The sequence below is a fragment of the Pelophylax lessonae genome, assembly GCF_965119305.1.
Source record: "Pelophylax lessonae genome assembly, chromosome: 1".
In the NCBI taxonomy this organism is placed as follows: Eukaryota; Metazoa; Chordata; class Amphibia; order Anura; family Ranidae; genus Pelophylax; species Pelophylax lessonae.
Window position 1 is genome coordinate 773731728 of NC_138768.1, and position 27811 is coordinate 773759538.

General features: G+C 45.1%; 1 protein-coding gene across 3 annotated transcripts in view; it reads right to left on the bottom strand.

The window, feature by feature from the left end:
* Nucleotides 1-10374: 10374 nt before the first annotated feature.
* The window catches only part of LOC309563538 (extracellular superoxide dismutase [Cu-Zn]-like), a 53883-nt gene continuing 36446 nt past the window's right edge, over nt 10375-27811 (bottom strand). For 2 of the 3 annotated variants that reach the window (XM_082267991.1, XM_082267990.1), the window contains exon 2: nt 10376-11596. In XM_082267991.1, the coding sequence (XP_082124117.1) occupies nt 10894-11583 (690 nt within the window). In that variant the 5' untranslated portion in view covers nt 11584-11596 and the 3' untranslated portion in view covers nt 10376-10893. Of the gene's footprint in view, nt 11597-21960; nt 22070-27811 lie in introns of those variants that run through there. The other variant, XM_082267992.1, reaches the window with a different exon arrangement.

Consider the following 27811-nt stretch of genomic DNA (forward strand, 5'->3'; position numbering starts at 1 on the left):
CAATATATCACATATTAAGGGGTCCATCAGTACTAGTATATCCCATATTAGGTAACAGGGGCCCTATTATAGGATATACTGTGAGAGACACCCTATTAGGGGATACACTGACTGAGAGTGGCACAAACCCCACAGTACAGACCCCCCCAGCACAAACCCCTCAAGCACAAACCCCACACAAACCTCTCAAGCACAAACCCCACAGTACAGGCCCCCTAGCACAAACCCCACAGTACAGGCCCCCTAGCGCAAACCCCACAGTACAAGCCCCCTAGCACAAACCCCACAGTACAGGCCCCCTAGCACTAATCCAACAGTACAGGCCCCCTAGCACGAATCCCACAGTACAGAACCCCTAGCACTAATCCAACAGTACAGGCCCCCTAGCACAAACCCCACAGTACAGGCCCCCTAGCACAAACCACACAGTACAGGCCCCCTAGCACAAACCCCACAGTACAGGCCCCCTAGCACAAACCCTACAGTACAGACTCCCTAGCACAAACCCTACAGTACAGGCCCCCTAGCACAAACCCCACAGTACAGACCCCCTAGCACTAATCCCACAGTACAGACCCCCTAGCACAAACCCCACAGTACAGGCCCCCTAGCACAAACCCCACAGTACAGACCCCCGAGCACTAATCCCACAGTTCAGACCCCCTAGCACAAACCCCATAGTACAGGCCCCCTAGCACAAACCCAACAGTACAGACCCCCTAGCACTAATCCCACAGTACAGGCCCCCTAGCACAAGCCCCACAGTACAGACCCCCTAGCACTAATCCCACAGTACAGGCCCCCTAGCACAAACCCCACAGTACAGGCCCCCTTTCAATGCAGTGACCAGTGCACATGCCCCCTTTCAATGCAGTGACCAGCGTACATGCCCCCTTTCAATGTAGTGACCAGTATACATGCCCCCTTTCAATGTAGTGACCAGTATACATGCCCCCTTTCAATGTAGTGATCAGCATACATGCCCCTTTCAATGTAGTGACCAGTATACATGCTCCCAATGCAGAGATCAGCGTGCGTGCCCCAATGTAGTGACCAGCATACATGCCCCCAATGCAGAGATCAGCGTGCGTGCCCCCAATGTAGTGACCAGCATACATGCCCCCAATGCAGAGATCAGCGTGCATGCCCCCAATGCAGTGACCAGCATACATGCCCCCAATGCAGAGATCAGTGTGCGTGCCCCCAATGTAGTGACCAGCATACGTGCCCCCAATGCAGAGATCAACGTGTGTGCCCCCAATGTAGTGACCAGCATACATGCCCCCAATGCAGAGATCAGCATGCGTGCCCCCAATGTAGTGACCAGCATACGTGGTGCCCCCAATGCAGAGATCAGCATGCGTGCTCCCAATGTAGTGAACAGCATACGTGGTGCCCCCAATGCAGAGATCAGCGTGCGTGCCCCCAATGTAGTGACCAGCATACGTGGTGCCCCCAATCCAGAGATCAGCGTGCGTGCTCCCAATGTAGTGACCAGCATACATGCCCCCAATGCAGAGATCAGCGTGCGTGCCCCCAATGTAGTGACCAGCATATGTGGTGCTCCCAATGCAGAGATCAGCGTGCGTGCCCCCAATGTAGTGACCGGCATACGTGCCCCAAATGCAGAGATCAACGTGTGTGCCCCCAATGTAGTGACCAGCATACATGCCCCCAATGCAGAGATCAGCATGCGTGCCCCCAATGTAGTGACCAGCATACGTGGTGCCCCCAATGCAGAGATCAGCATGCGTGCTCCCAATGTAGTGAAAAGCATACGTGGTGCCCCTAATGCAGAGATCAGCGTGCATGCCCCCAATGTAGTGACCAGCATACGTGGTGCCCCCAATCCAGAGATCAGCGTGCGTGCTCCCAATGTAGTGACCAGCATACATGCCCCCAATGTAGTGACCAGCATACGTGGTGCCCCCAATCCAGAGATCAGCGTGCGTGCTCCCAATGTAGTGACCAGCATACATGCCCCCAATGCAGAGATCAGCGTGCGTGCCCCCAATGTAGTGACCAGCATATGTGGTGCTCCCAATGCAGAGATCAGCGTGCGTGCCCCCAATGTAGTGACCAGCATACGTGCCCCCAATGCAGAGATCAGCGTGCGTGCCCCTAATGTGGTGACCAGCAAATGTGGTGCCCCCAATGCAGAGATCAGTGTGCGTGCCCCCAATGTAGTGACCAGCATACATGATGCCCCCAATGCAGAGATCAGGGTGCGTGCATGCCCCCTTCAAAGCTGTCAGTGACAGTGTATTGGCCGGGCGGGCCCCCCCTGAGGCATCACAAACGTACCCCACGACACTGACACTCACGGATGGACCGGACGGACGGTGACCTGCAGCAGTGCTTCTTCTGCGACTGCGAACTTCCGAGTCCCGACCACTCCGAATCCTCACGCGGGCGTGGCGGCGGCTCTCCTCTCTCCGGCGGGCGGGAAGGTGCACCGCCCCCCACCCGTCACGTCACCAGGTCCCGGGATGTCCTCCTGTGATTGGTCCAGGCTGGAGTCTGGACCAATCACAGCCAGGACATCAGTAAAGTGGGGAGTGTCGGGGCGCATTGCTCTGCGCCCCGATGGCCCCCAGGAGGCCGCCATTCGGTGCCTCTGCCTGCCGCACGTGCGGTGGAAAACCCCACCCCCCCATACCCACCACTAGGTCCGGCGCCCCTAGTGGACTAAAAATGGGAATTTTTTTTAATCTTTTTTTTTTCTTCTTCTTTTTTTTGGGGGGGGCGGCACCCCTGCGCCCCCTATGGACAGGCTGCCACTGGGTCAAAGGCATTACTTTTCTCTTATGCTGGTAAAGTAAACCTTTCCAGAGGGAAATAAAGGGGCTGCTACTTCTGAGGTTCTTTGAAAAATGCTTTTTGCCTGGTTGTTCACCAACCTACCAGCTTCAGTAAAATTCTGTTTCACTGACCTGCAAAGTGTGAAAGTCAGAAAAGTCAAAGAAGTCTTCATCTACATACATGTGCAGCTCCATTCCGCGTCACTCCCTGGACTGGGCTGTTACTGTTCCATCACACTGCAGCTGCCATTCCCCTCTCCCTGACCACAGGTGAAGTGGGTGGAGTGAATTCACAGCCAGAGAGTGCAACTTGGGGAGGAATGGCCACACCCCCTTGCTTGGGGACTACTGGGGGGAACAAAGAAAGTCACAATCTCCATAGTGACTGGACTCAAATGTTGTAGATATGTGTGGGACTACAAAGCCAAAAAACTGTGCACCCCGAGGTGCCATATGGTTTTCCCTGGGGTGCCGAGAGCACGAGACCCAGTTTGCCCAGGATCAGAGATGGATGAGAAAACTCTTTGATCTGAGGGACTCTGTGGTGATGGGGGATGCTGATATGATGGGGGACTCTGTCATGGGGGGTATACTGATGTGATTGGGGTCCTCTAGCTCTATAATGGATGGACTCTCTGTTAATGGAGGGCCACTGATGTATAGGGGACCTCTGTAGGGAGACCACAACATAATGAAGGGGCCTCTAACATGAAGGTGGCCTCTGCAGTAAAGGGGGGCTTCTGATGTGGAAGTCTCAGAGGGAAAATAAGAGTTGACCATCAGAGTGGGCTGCTGTACACAAAATTAGTTTATTGAAGTGTTACTAAATTTAACAGAGGTAAAATCAGTGTGTATATGCAGTAAAGGATGCTTGTTATACTCCCTGTTGAACCTAAGGGGTTAATCGCCTGCATTGTGTAGAAAGGCTGTGTGATCCTGTCTTCTCTGATCCTCCTCTTCTTTAACTGACTCCAATCCATCTCCTGACAGAACAGAGCATTATGAGTCAGGCTGCACATGCACAGTTTGGTGTATATTGCTGCAGAGTTCTTTTTTTTTTTCATGGATGTGATCAGCACAGGGCCAATCAGCACTGTCCAGACAGAGGGTCAGGGGGAGAATGAAAACTCCTCCTACAAGCTCTAATCAGACAGTGATACAAGTCACAAGACTGCTTTATACTGCTGATGAGAATAGGTATGTAGCAGTTTATGGAAAAAGGAACAACACAGAACTAAATTATAAGAGTACTGAAAAAAGCAACATAGCAGCAGACCCAACGCGTTTCGTCTGAATCTGAACCCAGATGATGTCTACTCAGATGAAATGCGTTGGATATGCTGCTATGTTGCCAGTGAATCACATTTGATTCTAGGATGTTCTATTGAAAGCGATTTTTACTCATCTACATTTGAGTACATGTGGAGAAGAACCTGAGGCTCTAGTTTTGACTGGATGGTCCATCAATGGAAATAATCTGTATCAAAGTGGAAAAAAACTGTTGGTGCTGTTGGAGTGGCGAAAGTCTATCCAGATGTCCTTTGGTTGATTATCCATCTAAACATGCTGTTTCTGACTCATTAGGCGTAAGCTTATTTGGGTCCATTTCATCTGGTAAGCCCCCCTCTAATGTTGGTGGTGGTTCCTGTGCACAAGTTTTTGAATATTCACATGGAAAAACCGAATGAAGATTTGATTTTCACATTGCACTTTGGACTTACTTTGGATTTATTAATCTGATTTTTTATTGATCTTTTACTTGATTATATATGCACTTTATATTGATTCTTTTGGCTATATTACATTATATGTGTATTGTACTAATGCTCCCATTTTCCATGTAGCAGTTTATGTTTACTAAAATAATTGCATTTCCATGTTCTGTGTACTGCGGGAGACCAGATATAGTGAATGTGGGGTCCTGGGTTTAGCAACACTTTAAACTTTCTATCCCAATAGGATTTTGCAGCTGAAAGTACAGAACATATTATTTGAAAGACCCGTTTTCCATATGATAAAGCTGCAACTAATAGTTACAGTGATCGCTGAAGGAGAATCCCCAAGTAGCAGTTTCTAGTATGCAGACTGGAACACAACAGCAAGTCCCACCATTGGGGGTATTAGAGAACTTGATACATAGGCTCTAGAGCAGGCAACTTGCATGCACTATACTAATTTTTTCTTTGTGGCCCTTAGTCAGTGTATGAATTTCAACTAAATAAGGATCCATGTGATAAAGGGTACACTTCCTTATATTGTTTTTCAGCTGAAATTTCCGGAAGATCTTTATGTACCCTTTCAGAGGGATAAATATTGTTTCATTTATTACTATAAGGTTAATCACCAAAATGGTGTCTTCATTTTTTGGAATTAAACAGGTGTGGTATTCAGTAAATACTGTATAAACTGGTCCTGTGCAAATGTATTCTGCTTAATTTGTCAGTTTCCTTTGAGTTTGCCTGCCCTAGAGGCCTAGAAGCATATTCCACCTTTTGCAATAAATAAATGCATCTACTTTCATATAAAAAAATATGTACAATTATTACATTTTTGCATAGGAGCCTGGATCAGTGGATGGGTGCAATGCACAGGGGTCTGCAGACTTTTCCTTCAGACATAGACATTTATTTGTGGGACTGGAGGAAATGTCAATGGACTATACACTAGACGAAAGATCATTGGTGACGCCTCTGATGATGTCACAAGTTTGACGATACGCGTAAGGCGGACGTATCGATGTGGAGCACGCCACACACCGCGGTTTTCATATGATTGCAACGCTTTTAACAACTCAAATGTAAGTGCATTACTTTTAATAAATCTTATATGTTTGGACAAACTTCACTATTGGCTGTCCTTTGTCCTCTTCCGAGTTTATTCTGCCAGAGACAGCGGTATATGATTTGTGGGAATCATCATACTTTTCTACTAAGAGGTCTTGTGTCTGCTGTGGAGTAAATTAAGACCCATTAAATCCATCAAGGTTCATATCATTCAATGCCTGTTTTGACCACTCTGTGAAAAGAGGGTCATTTCCTCTGGTAAGGAGCCTTGAGTGTTAGCACACGGTGCAATTAGGATTTCCTACTGTGCACAGGTGATTGGCTGACTGGGATCTGGTCTTTTCCTCCTTTTTCAGCTTTGTCTACAAGACTGTAATTTGGACTTTATTGTTTTGAGAATATATGATTTATCATTATCACATTTGCATACATTTGGCGCAGCTCTTTACCTATTTTATATTTTACTTCATAGGATTGTGATCTTCCTGTAGAGCTGCTGCCTCATTTACATATGTAAATTTTTTATGTTGTGTTGAATTTATGTCTGGAGCGCAAATATCTTTTCTGTTTTTATATTGTAAACCCTCACATATACCCAGTGAAGTGAACAGCCTCAGATTATACACAGAGATGAGACAAATCTCCCTACATACGTTTTCCACGTAACTGTGTATAGTTTTTGTCTGAAAAAAATTGTAAGAGCAAGACTAGGCATGCTCGGAAACTAAAGAATACATACAAAACAATTAAACACATGACATCACTTCCGAAGTTGAATTCTGTCGTGCAAGAATTTTTGTATGAAAGTAACCTCTTCACTTTCGATATGAGACTAGCATGCAACAAAAAATGGACAAAAATTCATGTGATAATCTTATTGTGTGTATGAGGCTTCAGAGTGTACCAGAATGTATGTAATGCCCCGTACACACGTGCAGATCGTCGGCCGAACGATCGGCCGTCTTTTGTCCGAGGGCTGTCGGGTCTGTTGAAAAGTGCAAAAGACTGCACAAGAATTTTGTCCACCGACTACAGCCGACTGCAGAAGTGATGTCATCTGATGGTTAACTTTCCCTGTGTTTTTTCTTTTCTGAGCATGCCCAGTCTTGCAATACTGCTGTCTGTCGGCCGAATTCTGTATTGACTGGCGAACAATCGGCCGCTCTGGTGTCGGCATACAAAAATGTTAATGCTTGCACGACAGATTCTTTTCGGCCGAAAGTGCGCTGTCGGCTGTCGGAAGCATCATACTAACAAGCCGAAAATCGGCTGATCGGTCGTCGGCCGAATCTTTTCAGCCGACATTCTGCACGTGTGTACGAGGCATTAGGCCTCTTTCACACGAACGATCTGATCAGACCCGCCTGTCAGCTTTTTAGGCAATCTGATCGGATCCTCCAAGCATCCCTATGGGGCAGCGTATGTCAGCGGAGACATGTCCGCTGACACCCGCTGCCATACGCATCCGATCCTGTCCGTGAAATCCGAACGGATGGAAACCCTATTTTCTATCCGTCCAGTGGATCGGATGGGATCAGATGAGAGCAGACAAGTGGTCCGCACTCATCCGATTCCCCATAGAGAGCAGCAGGGCTCTGACACCTCCCGCTCCGAACACAGTGCGGAGACGGAGCTGTCATCCGCTTGCTCAGCGGGGATCGGCGGATTGATCCCTGCTGAGCAGAGAACGGTCCGCAACAAAATGCGGACCATGTGAAAGATTCATATCCACTTATGTGTGGTCAGCCAGTGGATTGGAGTATCCCTCTAGTGGTTGCCAGGGGTAGTGCGCCCTGTGAAAGTGTATCATGGCCAGTCTTCTTACTTGCTTACTTAGAAAAAGTTCCCCCTTATTCCCTCATACCCAGTCAAGGGCCACACCCCGGTTAGCTAGCTGTAGGTGTTCGTTAACGTGACAACACTTCCTTCTATAGTGTGTACTTGTCTTAATTAGGGGCATTTTGGTGTTGATTTACAAAAGGCAAGGTTCACATATATGTGAATATGATGCATTTTTAACAGCATCCAATTCACATAACATGTGAATGTGACCGGCTTTCAATGAAGTGGGTTATCAATAGGTTTGCAACCTCATCCCTTTAATCCAAGACACATATTAATTACACAGGTTCTCAGGCTAATATAATTCACATAAGGCACTAAATGAGTTTAATTACCACCTTAATCAGCCACAGAACCTGTGTAATTAATGTGTGTCCTGGTTTAAAGGGATGAGGTGGCAACCCTATTTCACACATGTCCAGGGCAGCTGCGGTGCAATTTTGAAAAGGGTCCTGTGCTTTTTTGGGTCTGGTTCAGGTGTGACTTCAGGCAAAAATTTTCACCTGAATCTCACCTGAAGCGGTGGACAGAAACGCTCTGGACTCAAGACTACAACCCACAGCCGAACATGTGTGAACCCAGCCTAAAACTGGACATGCAAATCTGGTGCAGCTTCTAACCTCAGCTTGTTTAAGCTTTGACAATAAAACCTAGAATCTGATTGGTTTTTATGCAGAGCTGCGCCAGATTTAACCCTCTCCAGTTTTAGTAACCAACCCTTAAGCGTCATTTGTTTGTTTTGTCTGCTGCTTCGTTCCTCTGCTATCAGCATAAATCATTTCCGACACCTAGAGAAAAAAGGGGTAAAGGGGAGAGATTTATTATTTTCCCCACAGGAGCCTGCAAAGCAATACGCCCATAATCAGCGATTCACAGGTTCAGTGTCAGGCTCCTGCAGATACTTCCTACAGATTTTTCAAGTAGACAGCTGGCAGAAGTGTCAATAGACTATGAGTGGGTTGATCAGGGTGTAGCCAGGTGCAGGCTAACTTTGCCTGTGTCATCGTGGGACATTCTGTAACATCAGGTGCAGTGAGCCTATTTCCCTCTAGTGTTCAGCCTGGGCACTGTACAATCATCTCCTGAATGCAGAGAAAGCAGAGACCACAGCTGAGAGCAGAGGATCATGGGATATGTGGTTTGAGGAGCCAGGATTTGCATTGGAGCCAGACTGCTGCAGACTACAAGTTCCAGCTAGGTGGTAGAGAGAGAAAAATGCTGGGTGAGGACAAAAACAGCCTGCTCCGGGGAGAAGTCTCTCTCTTGGAACCATGGATTTCAGCAGAGAGCAGGGACCCGGCCACTCCAGGGGATGTGAGCAGGCACCGTGGCCTGGGCTGCGTGGAGAGTCTCCGGCGACTGAACAAGCATATCTACCATTGCCAGCTCCATGTCAAGGGAGTGACTGTTGGAGTCACTATCATCGTCACGTACAGATCCAGCTGATTCCCAGTGGTGCTAGGTGCACCGCCAGGCACCCTTCACTGGTTGCAGATTCCTCAAGAGCATGTTTCGGGACATCCCATTCCCTTGAGCCTTGATATCATGGGGATTGATGAGGGGGCGGAAACCCACCTTGTGTAGACACTACAAGGACACTGCATGCAGACACCTTTATCCCATCTCTTTACATGAAAGCTTCCAAAGGAAACACTTTGCACATGTTATTTTTTTATTGCTGGTCGCCATTGCACAGCAATCCCCCTGGGTCCTTATTGAGCTAGCTGAAGACTCTGGACATATACAACACAAGGACTCCTGCACTCTTCTCTCCCCCAACTTAAAAGACTCTGTGCATAACATCTGCACATTAAGGGGAACTCTATTCAGGTTTTTATTACTGCATTTCTCACAAACACTTTCTAGGCCTGTGGCACCAGGATTTTGAGGGAGCAAGCTGAAAAGGGTCACTCTCTTCCCTTTTATACCTGAGGTGATAAGTTCCTTCAGGACCCACTGGTTACTACTGTTTGATTTATTGTGATCTTCCCTTGTATTGCATATCCTTTGTATACTTACTAATACCAAAGTTTAATACTAAAATATTTCTGCCTTAGCAATTCTTGTTCTTATCTGCCTTAAAAATTTTTAGGTCAAACACTCGTTTACTTTGCTAAAGTCTGGTGTCTGTGTTCTTGCGTTATCAATTTGAAACATGTCCGAACCCAGGGTGTCAGAGGTGCTGGGTGCCTTGCAAGGTCAAGGCAACCTTTAGGGACAGTCCTCTTCCAGCAGCCCTCACGAGGGTGGCTCTACAAGGACGTGAGAATTGGGGTACTTAGTAACATGTTATACCCTAAATTTGGGTGTAACATATAACATGTTCCTAAAGGCAAACTAACCTTAAACAGTATAAAAATATGTAAACATTAACAGTAATCTGCCTGGCTTTACAATTAAGAGTAAAAACAGCATGACAAAAGGTGAGACTAGAATAATGAAAGGCATGGCGCACCCCGGGAAAGGGACGGAGAAAGATTTGACATTGGTGTGCCTTAATAGTGTGCGGTGGGGGGGAGCTGCCATTTTGCTGTAGTCCAACAAACAGGACAACTACACAGAACTACAGAAAACTATAGAATGTCTTCTTTTGTATAGCACCATGTAAGAAGGAGGGACGATGACAGCAATTCAAGGAATATGTTAGTGAGAGCAGTATGTAGGCTGCCATTACTGCCCTTCTCCTGAAAATATTAGTGGTCTGTCTGTATGCTGATCCTCATGTCACATCATGTCTATAGGTACCTTAGAACTTTCAATAGAACTAACCTACTGGTACTAGGCTAATCACACTGGTCACACAAGTCCTTTATAAGGGTCACAATGTGCTGATTTGATTTGTATTCTTTGTCATTATACTTCAAACTCCCAGCAATAGACTTGGCCATTTTGCACTGTTTTTCTTGCAGATGTAAATATCTGAACGTAAATGTGTGATTTCAAGACAACTTTTATTTAACAGCAATTTAAAGAAGCAAATAAATCAAACATAAAATACATTAACACATTTATCTCATAACTCAGTGAAATCACTAACATTAACCAAAATAAAAGAGTGATTTTGCATTATTGATCCCCACTGTAACTCAAAACCGGTATTTCAGTAACTGATGGATGCAGGTCAGTGAGTGACCCATTGCCCTGTTACAGTATATCACTGCACTGGGGAATTCTAGTAAGGAGATCTCCCTGCCAGATTCCCCACTTTCCCCACCAATGATCCAAGAAACTAATATATCTTCTTGTATATAGAAGAATTGAATCCAAAATTTGAAATTCTTTGACGTGTAGATTGAGACTCCCTTATAGTGGATGCAGCAGATCAGTGGAGCTTAAGCCTCAGGTTCATTAAACTTCCCACATGGTTCAATATTCCAAGAGCTACAAAAAAACTTACTATCATCTTTTTTATTTTTTATTTTAGTAGACAGACCCTTTCAATTATTATTTAATAAGGATTCATCATGCTATTTACCATCAGACACTGGCATCATTTTATTCCAGCTGGCATTATCGGTGTACCCAATCACACAACAAGCTAGACGTGGTCCAGCATTTCCATTTTCCAGACTTGCCTGGTTATTGCCCTTACCAAGGTCATCAATAAGCTTGTGTACAACAACTGATCTACCCATAACAGAGACTGGGCCAAAGAGGCTAGGTTTAAGATTAGAGAGGTGTTGCTTGATCTCTCCATCCTGGACATGGAAATTGCCAAAATCTCCAAGATGATGGGGGTGATTTACAGAATATGGATTGTAGTGTCCACCAGCAGAGTTACAGCCGTTACTGAAGTCACCATAGGTGTGGATGTGAATGGCTCTTGTAGATTCATTTGGATTCAGAGGAAATCCTTGTATGGCAAAGTATGCCTCCAATTTCCCTTGTGGGTAGGTTTGCTTAAACAGGACTTTTCCAGTGATTTTAGGCTCAGTCTCATTCAGTAGGGAATTTGGTTGCAGATTACAGGTAGCATAAATCACCTGGTCCGCATTATTTAGAAGAGGATATTTGCTACCATATACATTCCATAAATCATCTACTTTTTCATGTATGTCTTTTAATATTTCAGCTGCACTTCTTTGCCTTGCCTCTGGTTGGCCAACATAGGACGTAACAACCAACGGAAGAAAGACCAAGGAAAATATGAAGAGCATTATGCAATGATCCCTGAAATATAAAATAAAATAAAATATATTAGGTCAGAGATGTCTGTAATCAAGTGAACGACTGAATGTCTGTAATCAAGCTATAGAATGATTTGTATGCACATTTTCATTCTTATACTCTGCATGTACCCTTTTCAGGCAGTGCCCTCTAGAGGTAGCATGACAGAAGTGTCACCTTAACTGGTGATCTTACATTAGGGAAAAGCCATGTGAAGTTATGTGATTTGTATTGGAGTAGGTCTGCGGTTATAGGAGGAGAATGGGCTTTTAAATGAGGGTTTAATTTAATACAGATGGACAGAAGATGCAGTTCCAGATCTGCTTTTTACCAGCGTGCCTGTTATTTCCATCCCTACCAGTAAGTAACTGAAGACCCTCACTGAACTGCATGCCGGCCATGGAACCCCAAATAAGAAGTCATCAGCACTTGATTGAAGTGTTCAAACTGTCACATATGTCAAACATTGTCAAAGTTTCAGGACTTCACAGGGCCCCTTCCTCAAGGTGACACAGTGACCCTGCGAGGCCCTAAAACATTGGAAACAATTGACGTAGGTATTGGTTTGAGGAATAGACATACAATGTTCTTTGATCTTCAATTGAGTGCAGGTGACCCCCTTCTCCTATTTGGTATCGTACAGTGCTGTCACCACTAGAACTATCCATTTACAGTACGTTGGTCACAAACACTAAATGGAGAGCAGCCCAGAACTGTATAAATGAATGGAAACCCACCCAAGCCATGCTACATGCTAAAACGGAAGCAATTTTGTTGGACAAACTGACCCCCTATGAACGGCTATGGCGGCCCTGGATTGACCATTGCCTACCACCAGGCCTTGACGACAGCCTTGTACTCACCTGATTGGGCGTCCTCATTACCGGCTCTCTTTCCCACCTGGGCCCCTATGGGGGTTCGAGGCTCCCTCCGGGCTGTTACCTCCCCCCCACGACCCTCTCCTACTTACCCAGCTTTCTTTCCAACCCTGCCAACCCAGCCCCCCCCCCCCCACTCGGCCCCCGGCGTATCCAATTAAGTGCTATACCTTGGTATTGGTTGAGACCCCTTCTGTGTGGGGGTCCATCCATGCAGCGTGGCCTCTGCCACAACTACAGTTTGAGCGTACCCGCATTGCATCTCAGACGGGACGCCGGGTCGATCCCATATACGTATCGCATTGTTACATGTTATTTGAAGGTTATATGCTGCAGTTTTGTATTTCAAAGCGCCTTGTTTTATCACGGCATGTACCTAATATTTTCACTGCATGTTGCTGTACCATGTTTCTTTTGCCTTCAATAAAAACCGTTTAAAAAGAAAAGAAATGAATGGAAACCCCACGTCATGCCACGGAATCATAGCAGCTGCGTTTTTGGCCCCTTCATGTTTAACAATACCAATCTCAATAATGAGACCATTAAGAGGACTACAGAGCGGGATGTGAAGAGGTTTCTCATAATTACCATGACAATACCCCATCCATATTCCTTACTGCTCTGTATAAGAGGGTAATACAACACAACATGATCAACATGTATACAGTGCCTTGAAAAAGTATTCATACCCCTTGAATTTTTCCACATTTTGTCATGTTTCAACCAAAAAAGTAAATGTATTTTATTGGGATTTTAGGTGTTAGACCAACACAAAGTGGCAAATAATTGTGAAGTGGAAGGAACATTATAAATGGTCTTCAACAGTTTTTATAAATAAATATCTAAAAAGTGTGGTGTGCATTTGTATTCAGCCCCCTTTACTCTGATACCCCTCTCTAAAATCTAGTGGAACCAATGGCCTTCAGAAGTCACCTAATTAGTAAAAAGAGTCCACCTGTGTGTAATTTAATCTCATTATAAAAATACAGCTGTTCTGTGAAGCTCTCAGAGGTTTGTTAGAGAACCTTAGTGAACAAACAGCATCATGAAGGCTAAAGGGCCATACACACTATAAGATTTTCTGAAGACTTTTTCCTTCAGATTTACCTTTTCTATGTAGTGCAAGGGCCTGCCAGATTGCATATAAATTGAAAGTGTTTAGGTTTGACCTCATATTATATGGTTTTGGTAAATCTAAAGGAAAAAGTCTTCAGAAAATCTTATAGTGTGTATGGCCCATTAGGAACACATCAGACAGGTCAGGGAGAAAGTTTTGGAGCAGTTTAAAGCAGGGTTAGATTATAAAAAAAAATATCCCAAGCTTTGAACATCTCACAGAGCAATGTTCAATCCATCATCCAAAAATGGGAAGAGTATGGCACAACTGCAAACCTACGAAGACACGGCCCAGTGTCGGGTTGACACACAGAAATGTGAGTGTGTTTTATTATGTTTTAAATAAATCATTTAAATTTTACGGAATTACGCTATGGGATCCTTCCTTCTCTTTTCTTTAACCCTACCTGACATATCCCTGAGAATGTTATATCCATGGACAGAGTGGAAAGATCCACCTGTGGATTTTAGACCGACCTGCTGGAGAATATTTATACTACTTGAAGCGTGAGTGCAGGTTTATAATTTGTCCAGCTTCCTATCTGGTGAGTCAGTTTGGGGGATACGGTGGAAGGAGCACATTGGGTGTCTAATGGCGCTTTTCTACTGCATGGAACCGAACGGTTCGGCTCGCTTTTGTGCTTTTCCACTGCTGGTACCGCATGGTACGGTGTAGGAATGGTTCGGTACGGTACAGCGGCGCTTTTCCACTGCATGGAACCGAACGGTACGGCTCTCAAAAACAGTACCACCTTGATTGTGGTTCCAACAGGTACCATAACCGGTACCATATCCCACAATCCTTTGCATGCAGTCACTACTAGCCACTGATTGGTCAGAGAATCCCACCCACCCCGTTGTTATCTCACCCACTTAACTTTAGTACTACTTAAATGGAAAAGCAAACCATACCGTACCGTACCGAACCGTTCCAACACCGTACCATGAGGTACCAGCAGTGGAAAAGCAAACAGGGCCAAGCAGGGCCGAGTAGAGCCGAGCCGGTACTTGCAGTGGAAAAGTGCCATTACACGAGTTGACACAGAAGATATAGCATCGAGTGAATCACATATTTATTTTGGCACTTTCTGCACTTTGGGACTTGAATCACTGACTGTTTCTTAGCATTTTTTTCCCAGTATTTTTTACATAAATTGATCATTTTTATATGTATTCCATTCACATATGGGTTTACTGTAGTTATATATATTTTTATCACATTTTTATCACAATAGAATTTTTATAAAAAGATTTATATGAATAATTTATACATTTTTGCACTTGCACTTTTTCTATTTTTTTTGCACAGCGTATATTCCAGTTAAGATTTTTACCATAATTTTATTATGATGTTTATGTGAATATGAACTTAGATCTCAGATTTTTGTGGTATATCAGCACTTTTTTAGATATTAAGTATAAGTTTTAGTCAACTGGAGAGGGATATAAAAGTGCGCTGATTATTTAGGATTTTCATCTTGATGTGGTACATCTGCAGTGGATCAGCAGCAGTTTGTTTTGATTTCCTTTTTCTTGTTTTACGATTTAACCCCCGATTGTCTAGGCGCATGATCACTTTTTTTTTTAAAACGCTATGTGTGGCAGAAAACGAACACTGCACATCACCCAGAACACACCATGTTTTCTTCAGCAGGGACAGGGAAACTGGTCAGAGTTGATAGGAAGATGAATGAAGCCAAATACAGGGCAATCTTAGAAGAAAACCTGTTAGAGTCTGCAAAAGACTTGAGACTGGGGCAGAGGTTCACCTTCCAGCAGGACAATGACCCTAAACATACAACCATAGCTACAATGGAATGCTTCAAAGCATACTCATGTGTTAGAATGACCCAGTCAAAGTCCAGACCTAAATCCAATTGAGAGTCTGTGGCAAGACTTGAAAATTGCTGTTCACAGACACTCTCCATCCAATCTGACAGAGCAAAAAGAGGCAAAACGTTCACTCTAGATGTGCAAAGCTGGTAGAGACATCCCCAAAAAGACATACAGCTGTAATTGCAGCGAAAGGTGGTTCTACAAAGTATTGAACCGGGGGGGGGGGGGGGGGGGGATGGGATGAATACAAATGCATGCCACACTTTTCAGATATTTGTTTGTAAAAAATTTTGAAAGCCATTTATCATTTTTCTTCCACTTCACAATTATGTGCCACTTTGTGTTGGTCTATCACATAAAATCCCAATAAAATACATTTATGTTTTTGGTTGTAACATGAAAAATGGGGAAAAATTCAAGGGGTATAAATACTTTTTTTAAGGCACTGTAAATACAAAAGTGGCCCATATGGTGAGTATTCATTTTAACCTCATCACAGAGGACAAGGGGGCACTCTTTACCTTTAGAGGAAAATAGATTTAATCTCCAAACATGGAAAGGTTTCTTCACAGTAAGAGCTGTGAAAATGTGGAACAGACTCCCTCAAGAGCTGGTTCGGGACAGCACAGTAGACTGCTTAAAAAAAGGTCTGGATCTTTTCTAAACCGCATACTAACATTTATAGGTATAGTAAATCTAGGGAATATCCGATTGCCTCTCAGGGGATCAGGAAGGACATTTTTTCCCCTGCTGGAGCAAATTGGATCATGCTTTGCTGAGGTTTTTTCCCTTCATCTGGATCAACTGTAGGTATAGGGTTGTGTATATGGGATTGTATGATTAGTTTTTTTTTCTCTTTTCTTTTTTCCCTTTTATTGGTTGAACTAGATGGATTTGTGTCTTTTTTCAACCTGACTAACTATGTTTTTATGTAATACATATTATCACCTTATATAATAAGAAATGCATACCTCCCAACTTTAGAAATTTAGACAGAGGGACACTTCAGGGAGATAGTCACTCAGACAAACGATAGAGCGCAGGATCCAAGAGTAAGTAAGGCACAGAATGAAGGGGACAGGAGTGTGTAATACATACCAGGAGTACAAAACAAAAAGAGTGCAGGAGTAAAACACAGTGTAGGGGTCAGGAGAGTGCAAAATTTACCCTGCATGCAATACTCTCCCTTTAACTTTTCATCAAAAATACCCACTTCCTCCCCTCAAAAAGATAAAAATGCACTGATCTGCACACTCACCCCTACCAGAAGCAATCTTTACCCCCAGCACAAATCCTACCCCCCCTCCCAGAACAAATGCTCCCCCCATATCCCCCCTCCAAGCACAAATCTTCATCCACTTCTTGCAAATCCCCCCTCCCAGCACAAATCTTCGTCCACCTCCTGCAAATCTCCCCTCCCAGCACAAAATTTCCCTCCACCTCCCCCCCCCCCCCCACCAAATCTTCCATCCCAGCACAAATCTTCCTCTGCACCCCTCCACCACCACCCAAATCTCCCCTCCCAGCACAAATCTTCATCCATGTCCCTCAATTCCCCCTCCCAGGACAAATCATATTCCCCTGCAATCCCCCCCCAGCACAAATCATTCTCCCCCCAATCCCCCCTTTCAGAATAAATCATCTTCCTCCCCAATCCCCCCTTCCTAGCACAAATCCTTTTCCACCCCCAAAGCCTCACTCACAGCACAACTTCCCTCCCATTTCCAGTACAAATCCCCCCCCATTCCATTCTCGGACAGCACAAGTCCTTTCCCCCAAATCCCCCCCTTTCGGCACAACACCCCCCCCCCCACCCATCCTGACACAACCCTCCCAAATTTCCCCCCTCCAAATCCTACCACCATGAACCTTCAACCAGGCATAAATCCTCTTTCCTCTTCTAGTACAAATCTGCCCCCTACCTCAATTCCTCCCCCCTCCCAACGTAGAGTACGTCTTATCTTTTAAAATAAAAATGGTTATGTTGGTAATGTACTAGCTCACTGCATCCTTTCTTTTGTTGTCTCCCCAATCAGAATCACCCTTACATCTGTTTCCTAATTAGAGTAGATTCCCCCCTGCATCTGTGACCCCATTAGTCATCCCCACATGTTTCCCCATCAGTCACCCCACTTCTGTGTCCTCATCAGCGTCTCCCCCACATCTATGTCCCCATCAGTTCCCCCCCCTACATCTGTGTCCCCATCAAAATCTCCTCCACATCTGTGTCTCCATTAGAGTCTCCCCCACATCTGTGTCCCCATCAGAGTCAGCCCCACATGTGTGTCTCTATCAGAGTCAGCCCCACATCTGTGTCCCATCAGAATCTTCCTCACATCTGTGTCCCCATCAGAGTCTAACCTACATCTGTGTCCCCATCAGAGTCCCCCCCCCCCACATCTGTGACCCCATTAGTCACGCCCACATCTGTGTCCCCACCAGAAACTCCCCCACATTTGTGTCTCCATCAGAAACTCACCCACATCTGTGTCCCCATCAGAGCTTCCCCCACATCTGTGTCCCCATCAGGGCCTCCCCCACATCTGTGTCCCCATCAGGGTCCCCCCCACATCTGTGTCCCCATCAGGGTCCCTCCCACACTTGTGTCCCCATCAGGTGTCCCCCCCACATTTGTGTCCCCATCAGACTCACCCCCACATTTGTGTCCCCATCAGTCTCCCTGCACTTTTATGTGCTCCACTAGAGCTAGGAGGTGCCACACTGAACAAACACGTCATTGGTTGCTAGGATGCTGGTGATCCTAGCATTCAAATCTATGTTGCAGCAAAGGGGGTGGGCTTTGTTGGTGGGTCGCAGGGACTGGTGTTGGGTTAGTAGCAGTGCAGTGCAAGCAGAGACAGGCAGTGTAGTGAGGTCTGAGGACTTTGGAGACCCCCGATTTAGATCCATCCTAAAACATATTACAAAACTTGCCCTAATCTTTACTATACCTGCGCTTTTGTGTTAAAGTGCTACTAAAAGCATTTTTATTTTTTATTTAAAGTAATACACATGTTATACTCACTTGCTCTGTGCAATAGTTTTTCACAGAGCGGCCTTGAAATGCCTTTTCTAGGGTCCCCTGCCAGCGATCATGGCTCCACCTCTTCTCCATGAGCTTGCTATGGGGGCACATGTGTATGCTTGATCGAGAGCTGCGTGTGTCTATGTAGCCGCTCTCTCTATAAACACACAGCGCAGTTTGGCCCCACCCCCACTTCCTCCTCACAGCATTTGATTAGCACCAGTAGGAGACAATGGCACCTGCTGCTACCCATGTCCCCGTGTGAATAGGAAGAGAGTAGAGAAGAGACCCAACCATTCACAGCACTGAATTGATTGAGGACTCAGGTAAGTATTTATGGAGGTGGGGAGGACAGCAAGCTGTAAAACCTTTTTTACCTTAATGCAGGAAATGCATTAAGGTCAAAAAAATGTTTTGTCTTTAGAACCCCTTTAACCACTTCCCGCCCAGCTTATTGTCAAATGATGGCTGACTGATACTGCTGCCGCTACCATGTGATCCCTGTGGCCAATAACAGCAGATCGTGTTGCTAGCTGTGATTGGTCACAGTGACCTTATGGTAGCGAAAGCAGTATCGGTCATTGGACACAATGATCAGTCAGTGGACACAGCCAGGGCCAATTACAGCCCATCTGTACCATGTGATTAGCTGTGACCAATCACAGCTAATCACGACAATACACACTGAATGAATCTATTTCATTTACTAAAAATGGTTGCTTATACCAGTGAAATTCACTGGTATAAGCAATCATATTGTGTAGAAAAAAATCCTGATCACTTCCCCAGAGTAGTACAATGTAACACTGCATTGCTCTGGTCACAGTGTGTTAAATCAGAAAAAAACATTTAATAAAAAATAAATGAGAACAATTATTACACTTTTTTTTATACATAATGTCACCTGTTAGTGTTCCTAATCATTGCCACGCCAGTTATATGGTGACAGTGTACTGCACCGGTAACAATATGTAAAACAAATTTGTAAATTTTTTTTTTTACATTTCTTTATTTTCCATGCCTCTTACTAAATACCTTGGACTGTCTACTTTCCAAAAAAGGGGACATTTTGGGGTATTTGTACTATCCTGGCATTTTCAGGCCTCAGGAAATGAGAGAGGCCATCAGTACATCAGAATTGACCAATTTTCAGATATTCTGTACTGTTTATACCATAGTTTGTGGACTCTATAACTTTTCTATATATTAAATAATAAACGCTGGTTTGGGTTATGTTACCAAAGAAATGTAGAATACAGTTTGGCCTAAATTAATGAAGAAAGATTATTTATTTGCAAAATTTTATAACAGAGTTTTTTTTTTCTAAATGTTTGGTCTTTTTTCATTTATTTTTCAAAAAATATAAAACCCAGTGGTTATTAAATACCACCAAAAGAAAGCTCAATTTATGTGAAAAAAAAAAACTTTATATGGGTACAGTGTTGCACGACCGTGCAATCGTCATTCAAATTGGGACAGCGCTGAAAGTGGCCAGTATTGAAGTGGTGAAGCAGTGGCAACAGCATCTACCAGTGCAAGCTCCTTTTTCTAACGAAATGTGAAATTGAGAGTGTTCATGTGCCCAATTTGGGTGAAAATTAGTAGACATTGGTAAAATGTTGCCATTATAGGTAATTGCATTGGTATCAATAAAGAAGGCAAAATGAAGGTGGTTTCTAGGGATGCAGTGGGCTTTAAATGGATCCCGAGGGCTTTGCAGGTTCCTTTCAAGGATCTTGAATCGGTTCTTGTGTCAAAAAATAACCCTGTTTTTTTTTCATAGAAAGACAGCGAAAGAAAAACCTGTACGTAATCTCGCTCTTCCTGGTCTGGGGCGGGCATGCGCGCCGCCAGCGACCAGCTCTCGCTGTGATCTGCGGATCCTTCCTGAGACAGAATGGTGGTCTACCTATGTAGATTGCTGTTCTGTGACAGAAGAAAACAGAGATCTTGTGTTTCTGCTAAGCAGGAACAGGGATCTCTGTCTTCTTATAGTACAAGCACATCCCCCCACAGTTAGAAAGCACTCCCTAGGGACACATTTAATCAATTAATTGCCCCTGGTGTTAACCCCTTCCCAGACAGTGTCATTAGTACAGTTACAGTGCATATTTTTTAGTACTGATCAATTGTATTGGTGTCACTGGTCCCCAAAAAGTGTCAACAGTGTCACTTAGTGTCCGATCTGCCCGCTGCAATGTCGCATTCCCGCTATAAGTCGCTGATCGCCTCCATTACTAGTAAAAAAATAAATAAAAATTCCATAAAAATTTTCCATAGTTTGCAGACGCTATAACTTTTGCGCAAACCAATCAATATACACTTATTATGATTTTATTTTACCAAAGACATGTAGCAAAATACATACTGGCCAAAACGAAAGAATAAATTAAATTTTTTATATTTTTTATTGGATGTGTTTTATAGCAGAAAGTAAAAAATATATAGTTTTTTTTTCTAAATTGTTGGTATTATTTTGTTTATAGCGCAAAAAATAAAAACCGCAGAGGTGATCAAATACCACCAATTCTTCCTCTGGCTCATCAGTCTGGGGGCTTCTTTTAGGGGCTTTTCTTGTACAACTCCTGGCTATACTGGGCACACTTCTAAGCAGTATTAGAACTGAATAGAATGATTAGTCCCAGCATAGATCATACCTCTGTACCATGTTGCTCTGTTGTCTGTAGACCCCCTAATAAACTTGCACTGCACTTGTTGGTGGGGGGGGGGGGGGGGGTTAGACCACCGCATAGCGCATAGTCACTTATCCTCTGTTTAGCAGGATCAATGACTCACACAATGCCAAAATGGTTGGGTTTCCTCCCACCAACTCTCTTCTGGCTCTGCCCAGTCTCTGGACACAGCTTGGTAGGCACCCCTCTGCTAAACCTAGCTGGTACCTCAATGTCTTCAAAGGCTCCCCTGTCTTTCTCCATCTCTCTCGGTCCCAGGGGAAGATTCCCTGCACAGGGGTCTCCTCCTGAGGGATCGAACCCAGGAACGCTGCACCCTGGTTGCCAACAGAATATTTATGGGCTCTCCCTCCACCTTTTGGGCACACCTCCCCAGGGATTGCCCCGAGTCCCATAAAAAGTCTGATTGCGTTTCCTGCTCTCCCTTCTACTGTATTTCTAGAGGTCTCTAGAAGACAGGGGGAGTAGCAGAACAGCAGAACTGTGAGACATTGAGAAATCCTAAGTAATCAACCCCCGCTCCATTGTTACAAAGGAGCTAAACTAAATATACCTAGCAGCCTACTCTGAACTAGGTGGATGCTACCTCAAGGTTAAAAAAAAAAAAAACTATAGTCTTTAGAACCACTTTAGGACATGAAGTGTGTTACTAACCAGATTACTATATAAAAATAAAGGCAAAAAAAGTCTAAACACAGAAAACAAATGCCGCAACCACATCTAATGACTGATAAGCTGCAATATATTGATTGTTAGCTGAGCTCCAAGTTTCTTTTCACTAGAACTGAATGGCCTAATCAGTCCCAGCATAGATCATACCTGTGTACTATGTTGTTCTGTTGTCTGCAGATCCCCTGATGTTCTAGGTTTAGTTGTGGCTTTGTACCATGTGACACTCTGTATATCCTGCGGTAGACTGAGATGCTTCCACAGTTCCTTCTTGCTGCATCTAGAGCCAAAAACACACCCCTCTGTACAGGGCCGGTGCTAGACTATTTTACGCCCTAGGCAAGACCAGCTACTTGCGCCCCCCCCCCCCAAAAAAAAAAAAAAGGGAAGGGGTTAAAAACTTCTCTATGTCATACCCAGTGACCCTGATCTGATGGTTCCTCCATGTTATGCTGTCATACCCAATAACCCTCATATTCCTCCATGTCACACCTGGGGACCCTGATGTCCCTCTATGTCCCACCCAGGGACCCTGATGTTTTTCCATGTCACATTCTGGGACCCCAATATTCCTCCATGTCTTGCTGTCATACCCACTGACCCCGATGTTCCTCCATGTAGCACCCAGGGACCCCTGTGTTCCTCCATGTCATGCTGTCATACCCAGTGACCCCAATGTTTCTATATGTCACCCCAGGGGCCCCTGATGTTCCTCCATGTCATACCCGGAGAGACCCTGATGTTTTTCCATGTCACACCTGGGGACCCTGATGTTCCTCCATGTCACACCTGGGGAGCTCAATCCCCCATGGCACACCAAGGGACCCCAATTCCTCATGGCACACCTGGTGACCCTGAACCCCTGTTACACCCGGTGACCCCTATCCCCCATGGCACACCTGGTGACCCCAATTCCCTTTCACACCAGGGATCCTCCATGTCACACCCAGGGACCCGGATCCCCTGTTCTGGGGATACTCACTGGGCAGTATGAAGAGAGTGGCCTGCACTCTCCTCTTCTTCACTGTGATTCCTTTTCCCAGGACACTCCTCTTCTGGACCACAGTGCTCACCACAGCTCCAACAGGCTCCTGGTGGAGGAAGAAGCAGCAGTCAGAGAGCTCCGCACATCCTTCATCACCAACCTCCTCAGACCATTCCGGTGCCTCGTCAGCCGTCGCTTCTGCTCCAGTAAAGGTGTCGCCCTCCAGTGCCGAGCTCCGGCTCAGGTTCAGCTCTCCTCCGCTCCCTGCTTAATACCAACCCAGTGAAATGATGGCTGCCCACCAGCTCAGCGCAGAGAATCACTTCCTGCCCGGGGTTTTGGCTGCTCAGCTCCAGCCGAAGAGGATCATTATGCAGGCAACACTCCAGTGGGCTCCCTTCCTGCCTTCTGGGCCCTCCCCCAAAGCCCAAGGCTTGGTAGTTCCGCCACTGCCCCAGACACCTGGCATCTTCCTCTGTCCCTTCTTCCTCCCCCACTGCCGCCCCTCCCCTCAGCTCACAAGGATCATTAATAAAGGAGAGAGAGTGCCGACTCCTGGCTGTGCCCCCAGGTGGCAATGTGCCCTAGGCGGCTGCCTAGTTTGCCTAGTGGAAGCACTGGCCCTGCCACTGTAGTCTTTGAGACTATGCAAATAATGTAACTATCTTCACAGCTTTGATGGTGGGTGGGATGGAATACTCCCCAATTAGCATTCAGTCTCATCCAGTCACACCTATAGGAAGAGTCTAAACTTCCCAAGTCCCTTGTCACAGAGCCCAGCATTGTTCAAATAGGAAACCCCTTCTTATACAGCCTGTTCTGAGATCTAGCTGTGATGTTGCTGTGCAGGATTGAATGGATCACAATTAGAATTCAGTCCTACCTGGTTAAAGCGTTTGTTACCCCAAAATCTCATATTCCTGATATGTGCCTGCTGTACCATGTACTTGTATCAGAAAGTATCCTATTATTTTTATATTGCTTCCTTTATGTGAAATCTCTGGTGTCATTCCAGTCCCTCTGCTTTCCTATTAAAAGTGATTCATGTACATATGAAGGAAACACCTTCATAATAACCTCCCATAGCCCTTCCTCTGTAGTCTTGCGTTCAGCCACTATTCTCTGGCATGCTGCAAGACAGGAATGACACAGGAGGAGGTATGGCACATTTACACCTGCTTTGCAGATTGAAGAGTGATCTGCATTCAGATCACTCTTCAGAGAGCATTTGACAGGCGGTAAGGAGTTGTATCACCTTCTCATCACCTATTTTACCCCCTAAATGCTGCAGTACTGCACAGCAAACATGTACATTCTGCGTGTAGCACCCTCCTAGGTAGGTGCTAGAGAGAGACTATAGATTTGAATCCTTTCTGCTTACCAGAGGGATTGCAGGTAAATCTATATTGTTCTCTGCCTGCCAGAGAGCAGGATCTGCTAGTGAGGTCTGCTCAATGTGCTCAGGTGCAACTCAGTCTATCTGCAGAGTGTTTCACACTGGTCCAATAGGGAGGCATATTGGACAGACGGAGGAAACCTAACAAATGAGTTCACAGTAAAGGTGTGCATTTTCAGTGGTCTCATGGTTCGATTTGATTACGATTATCCTGTCAACGAATTTGATTTGATTTTGCGATGCATCATGATTCCTGCCCATGGCTTTCATCAACAAATTCAAGCAGTTAGAGGAACTGAAGGATGGAAGAATCAAAAGAAGGATGGAGGAGTCTGGGGATAGGGAAGGAGGAATCCATGAATAGGCAAGGAAGGATGGAAGAGTCTGGGGAAAGGAAAGGAAGAATCCATGAACAGGAAAGAAAGGATGGAGTAGTCTGGGGATAGGGAAGGAAGAATCCATGAATAGGAAAGGAAGGATGGAGGAGTCTGGGGATAGGAAAGGAGGAATCCATGAATAGGAAAGGAAGGATGGAGAAGTTTGGGGATAGGGAAGGAAGAATCCATGAATAGGAAAGGAAGGATGGAGAAGTTTGGGGATAGGGAAGGAGGAATTCATAAATAGGAAAGGAAGGATGGAGGAGCCTGAAGCCCGAGGATAAGGAAGGAGTAATCCATGAATAGGCAATAAGGATGGAAGAGTCTGGGTATAGGAAATAAGGAATCAATGAATAGGAAAGGAAGGATGGTGGAGTCTGGGGATAGGGAAGGAGGAATCCATGAATAGGAAAGGAAGGATGGTGGAGTTTGGGGATAGGAAAGGAGGAATCCATGAATAGGAAAGGAAGGATGGAGAAGTTTGGGGATAGGGAAGGAAGAATCCATGAATAGGAAAGGAAGGATGGAGAAGTTTGGGGATAGGGAAGGAGGAATTCATAAATAGGAAAGGAAGGATGGAGGAGCCTGAAGCCCGAGGATAAGGAAGGAGGAATCCATGAATAGGCAATAAGGATGGAAGAGTCTGGGTATAGGAAATAAGGAATCAATGAATAGGAAAGGAAGGATGGTGGAGTCTGGGGATAGGGAAGGAGGAATCCATGAATAGGAAAGGAAGGATGGTGGAGTCTGGGGATAGGGAAGGAGGAATCCATGAATAGGAAAGGAAGGATGGAAGATTCTAGGGATAGGGAAGGAGGAATCCATGAATAAGAAAATGAAAGATGGAGGAGTCTGGGGATAGGGAAAGAGGAATCCATGAATAGGAAAGGAAGGATGGAGGAGTCTGGGGATAGGGAAGGAAGAATCCATGAATAGGAAAGGAAGGATGGGGAAGTCTGGGGATAGGGAAGGAGGAATCCATGAATAGAAAAGGAAGGATGGAAGAGTCTGTGGATAGGGAAGGAAGAATCCATGAATAGGAAAGGAAGGATGGAAGAGTCTGGGGATAGGGAAGGAGGAATCCATGAATAGGAAAGGAAGGATAGAGGAGTCTGGGGATAGGAAAGGAGGAATCAATGAATATGAAATGAAGGATGGAAGATTTTGGGGATAGGGATGGAGGAATCCATGAATAGGAAAGGATGGAGGAGTCTGGATATAGGAACTAGAGGATGGAAGAGTCAAGGTTAAGGGATAAGAATTGAAAGATGGAGGAATCCATGAATAAGAAAGAAAGGGTGGAAGAATCTGAGGATAGGAATGGAAGGCTGGAAGAATTCAGGAATATTATTTGACGGAGATGTCTGGGGAGCGGGTGATAGGAACTGAAGGATGGAGGGGTCCAGAGATAAGAATGGGTGGGACCTCAGATTGTTCAGGTTTGAATGAGGTGGGGGTGGGAGATTGTGAATGGAGGTTGTTTGAATAGGGAGGTGGAAGAGGAATGGGCTGGGAGCCATGTCCCTCTGATGTGGAGTTTGGGTGATCTGGGGTTAGTGACCGGGGGCAGTTTGAGATACAGTATCTCACAAAGGTGAGTACACCCCTAACATTTTTGTAAATATTTTATTACATGTTTTCATCTGACAACACTGAAGAAATTACACTTTGATACAATGTAAAGTAGTGAGTGTACAGCTTGTATAACAGTGTAAATTTGCTGTCCCCTCAAAACAACTAAACACACAGCCATTACTGTCTAAACCGCTGGCAACAAAAGAGAGTACATCCCCAAGTGAACATGTCCAAATTGGGCCCAAAGTGTCAATATTTTGTGTGGCCACCATTATTTTCCAGCACTGCCTTAACCCTCTTGGGCATGGAGTTCACCAGAGCTTCACAGGTTGTCACTGGAGTCCTCTTTCACTCCTCCATGATGACTTTATGAAGCTGGTGGATGTTAGAGACCTTGAGCTCCTCCACATTCCGTTTGAGGATGCCCCACAGATGCTCAGTAGGGTTTAGGTCTGGAGACATGCTTGGTCAGTCCATCACCTTTACCCTCAGCTTCTAGTGGTCATCTTGGAAGTGTGTTTGGGGTTGTTATCATGTTGGAATATTGCCCTGCGGCCCAGTCTCTGAGGGGAGGGGATCATGCTCTGCTTCAGTATGTCACAGTACATGTTGGCATTCACGGTTTCCTCATTGAACTGTAGCTCCCCAGTGCCGGTAGCACTCATGCAGCCCCAGACCATGACACTCCCACCACCATGCTTTACTGTAGGCAAGACACACTTGTCTTTGTACTCATCACCTGGTTTGCCGCCACACACGCTTGATACCATCTGAACCAAATATGTTTATCTTAGTCTCATCAGACCACAGCAGATGGTGCCAGTAATCCATGTCCTTAGTCTGCTTGTCTTCAGCAAACTGTTTGCAGGCTTTCTTGTGCATCATCTTTAGAAGAGGCTTCCTTCTGGGATGACAGCCATGCAGACCAATTTGATGCAGTGTGCGGCGTATGGTCTGAGCACTGACAGGTTGAGCCCCACCCTTTCAACTTCTGCAGCAATGCTGGCAGCACTCATACGTCTATTTCCCAAAGACAACCTCTGGATATGACGCTGAGCACATGCACTCAACCTCTTTGGTCGACCATGACGAGACCTGTTCTGAGTAGAACCTGTCTTGTTAAACCGCTGTATGGTCTTGGCCACCGTGCTGCATCTCAGTTTCAGAGTCTTGACAATCTTCTTACAGCCTAGGCCATCTTTATGTAGAGCAACAATTCTTTTTTTTAGATCTTCAGAGAGTTCTTTGCCATGAGATGCCATGTTGCACTTCCAGTGAATAGTAAGAGAGAGTGAGAGCGATCACACCAGATTTAATACACCTGCTCCCCATTCACACCTGAGACCTTGTAACATTATGAGTTACATGACATCGGGGAGGGAAAATGGCTAATTGGGCCAAATTTAGAAATTTTCACTTAGGAGTGTACTGACTTTTGTTGCCAGAGGTTTAGACATTAATGGCTGTGTGTTGAATTATTTTGAGGGGACAGCAAATTTACACTGTTATACAAGCAGTACACTCACTACTTTACATTGTAGCAGTGTCATTTCTTCAGTGTTGTCACATAAAAAGATATAATAAAATACTTACAAAAATGTGAGGGGTGTACTCACTTTTGTGAGATACGGTATATAAAAGGGGGGGGGGATGGACGAGAGATAGTGG